The sequence below is a fragment of the Centrocercus urophasianus genome, unplaced genomic scaffold (assembly GCF_019232065.1).
Source record: "Centrocercus urophasianus isolate 14NV4802_14NV808 unplaced genomic scaffold, USGS_Curo_1.0 seq_24, whole genome shotgun sequence".
NCBI lineage: Eukaryota > Metazoa > Chordata > Aves > Galliformes > Phasianidae > Centrocercus > Centrocercus urophasianus.
The window spans coordinates 10890725-10893946 of record NW_024884800.1 but is presented as its reverse complement, the minus strand read 5'-3'; the positions used below and the strand labels follow the sequence as shown (position 1 = coordinate 10893946).

Here is a 3222-nt window from a genome sequence, read left to right as displayed (position 1 = left end):
TCGCTTTGGGCGGGTTTCCCTTTTTAGATTTGTTTTTTTCCTTTTTTTTTTTTTTTCTTTTCGATTTTTGTAAACAAAACAAAACAGAACAACAACAACAAAAAAATAATCAACCCAAACCCTGCCCATTTCTGGGGGGGAATATTGGCTGAGGGGGGCCGCATCAGCTGGGGAGCCAGGCACTGCCCCCGCCGCCTTCCCAGCCCCTTCTTCAGTAAGTGGCAGAAAATTTCATCCTTTTCTGCTTCTGTCTCTGATTGCAAAACCAGACCCTCACCACGTTCTTCTTCAAGTCTAACTTCTCGGCGATGGCGGCAATTTTCTCCGAGGAGGGCCGCGGCTGCACGGCAAAGTAAGCCTCCAGCGAGCGCTTTTCGGGGGCAGCGATAGAGGTGCGCTTGCGTTTCTTGTCGCCTCCCGTGTAGATCTCTGGTTTGGTCATTTTCTCCCTCTGGGCCCGCTCGGCCTCCTCCAGCCAGGCTTCTAGGATGGGTTTGAGGGCCACCATGTTGTTGTGGGATAAGGTGAGGGACTCAAACCTACAGATTGTGCTTTGGCTAAGGCAGCCCACCCCGGGGATCTTCAGGTTGGCCAACGCAGACCCAACATCTGCCTGGGTCACCCCCAGCTTGATCCTCCGCTGCTTGAAGCGCTCGGCGAAGGACTCCAGCTCCCGCGGGTCCGTCTCTGTCTCGGGGCCCGAGATGACAGCGTGGGACGCCAGGCCGTGGGGGTGGGACATGTTCATAGGTTGGGAGTGGTGGGCCATGTGGTTAATGGCCGACATGTGGGAATGAGGGTGGGACGGCGTGGATCCCACGTCGGGACCCGGCACCCCTCCCAGGGGGAGGGCAGAGTTGAGGTGGTCCAGGAGCTCTCCTTCCAGGCCCTGTGTGGGCTGGTGGTGATGGTGGTGGGGGTGGTGGGTGGTCAGCACGGACGGGTGGTGCAGGTGCACGGAGGACGAGGTAGGAGTGCAGGACACGCTGCTCATGGTGTGGTAGGTGGCATCCGGCTTGAACGGGTGGGTTTTCTGCGATACTATATCCACAGCGGCCAGAGCCTCGGCGCCCCGCAGCAAGGTCTCATCAAAGCCCGCAAAAATGTTACCCTGGATCTGGATGTGGGGTTAGGGGGGATAAACGGGGAGCAGAAAACAAACCAGAAGAATGGGAGAGGGTTAAAGGCAAGTGGCGTTACAGACATCTTGCTCTGTCCCCTGGGCCAGGTGAGCTGACCGAGCTTAGCCTCCCACCCAAAAAATTGAAGCAGTACCCCGGGCACCAACCCTTGTCATCCAGAAGAAAGCAGAGAGGATGGAGCCAGTGGGAATCCCAAGGAATCTCTGAGTTGGGCAGTGGGACAGAGCCACTCCGTGGACGTTTGATCCCACCAGCCCCATCGCACCACACGGAAACCCCAAGCCCAACACAACCCCAACCCAAACCCAAGAAAGTCACGGACCCCAACGAGGGGGGCGCCTGGCTTACCTGGGGGGCGGGCAGGCAGGCTCTGCGGATGGCTTCGGAGCTGGTGTGCAGGTGGGGGTACTTGGGCTCGTGCAGGATGGGGTGCATGCTGAAAGCTTGTTTGCTGTTCATGGACATCATGGTTGGGCTGGGAGCGGGGCAGGGGCGCTCCGGGCTGCCCGGCTCCGGGGGCGCGGTATTGTCTGCCTCTGCCGCCCGGCATCGAGGGCATTATAGCCCGGCCCCCCCGCCCCCCCGGACGCTCATTGGATAGGTTTCGCCAGGCCCCTCCCTCCGCCCGCCCCGTGGCCACTCAGCTCACCCCCCGACTGGGCCCCCTCTACTCTCCCAAAGGCAAAGAAGGCACCCGGGGATAAAATCAGCGAACAGAGAAATAAGGAAAAGTTTCACCAACTTTATTTTTTCTTTATTTCTTTTCTTTTTTCAAAATTCTTTTTTTCTTTTCTTTTCTTTTTTTTTTTTTTTTTTATATTGTCTACTCCATCTGTTCATTCCTCTCTCCAGTCCCTTCAACACTTCTCCATCCATCCACACCTGCACGCAGCATCACCTCATAGCACCTCCTTCCCTCTGAGTGCCCCCCCGCCCAGATCCAGTCATTGCTCACATGCAGTGTTTGGTGGCTGTATCTCTGCCACCCCTATGGCTGCTCCCAGCCCTGCACAGGTGTGGTGGGCAGCAGAACTGCTGCCCTAGAGCAACGAAACCCCCAAAAATGCTGAACATGGAGACAGAGGCTGTGCGGTTGGTAGGAGGGTGCTTGGTTATACTCCGAGCAAATCAAGGGAGCAGCATGCATTAATCCTAGCCAGAAAACCCAGCCCTGGCACCTGAAAGGCTGGTGTGCCCCAAAAGTACAGTACTTTAGGTCTGAATCTGCACAGGAAAGATCAGATCCAGCAATAGGAGATGTGTGTGACTTCCCAGATGCAGGCACAGCCACTGTATGATGCTCATGCAGCAAGCAGATCCCTAAAGCAGAGCTGTGGAGTTGTTGCACACAGGGGCAGAGGGAAGGCCTCACAGGGCAAAATCCTGAGTCCTGCACCCCTGATGCCACCAGAACACCTCATCCCTGTTGGCCTGAGGCATGGCAGAGGGACAACAGGCAGTCCCTACATACCCTAGTCCAGCATACTTCCTTCTGATCTTCCGAGTACCAGTGAAGCTCTGCCAACACGCTGATGCTCTGCCAATCCAGGAGCTCAGAAGCTTTTTTCCCCTCCTGCTTTCCACCAGCACAGCTCTGAGTCATGGTCTCCCCTCTGCTGCTTGCGCAGGGATTGCAGCATCAGGTGATGGGCAGGATGCGACTGCCAGAGCTGTTTGCTGGGAGCTCTCTGCTCTGTGGAGACGCAGGCGGAATTATTGCGGAGGTGAATTGGCCCTCCTGGGTGCCTTGTGGTGAGCCCAGGCGTTTCCAGCTGGCAGCTCGTGGGCTCATTCACTCTCTTTTGACACTCAGAAGCTTTCCTGAGGGATTTTTATCCTCCTTTCAATGGGCTCTTCCTGGTGGTCACTCTATTGCCCCTCTCCTCACTTTCTGCATTTCAGCAGCTCCTGGATGTAACTCCCTCCGACGACACCAGCATCTCGGCAAGCTGAGTGATGCTGCAAGGAATTGACTGCAGGCGCTGCCTAGAATATGTCCTGGAGGTTAGGGACTATGTGCTCTTCCAAGCACACAAACCTCCATGTTTTTGAGTGTCACCTTGTCTAGAAGACACAGCTC

At 56.1% G+C, this 3222-nt stretch overlaps 1 protein-coding gene across 1 annotated transcript; it reads right to left on the bottom strand.

Moving 5' to 3' along the window:
- Positions 1 to 211: 211 nt before the first annotated feature.
- On the bottom strand, positions 212 to 1610 carry LOC122163813 (brain-specific homeobox/POU domain protein 3). Its single transcript, XM_042825319.1, has 2 exons — positions 1491 to 1610; positions 212 to 1117 (listed from the first exon to the last, which is right to left on the bottom strand). Exons 1-2 carry the CDS (start codon positions 1608 to 1610, stop codon positions 212 to 214), a joined length of 1026 nt encoding a protein of 341 aa, XP_042681253.1.
- Positions 1611 to 3222: the final 1612 nt, after the last annotated feature.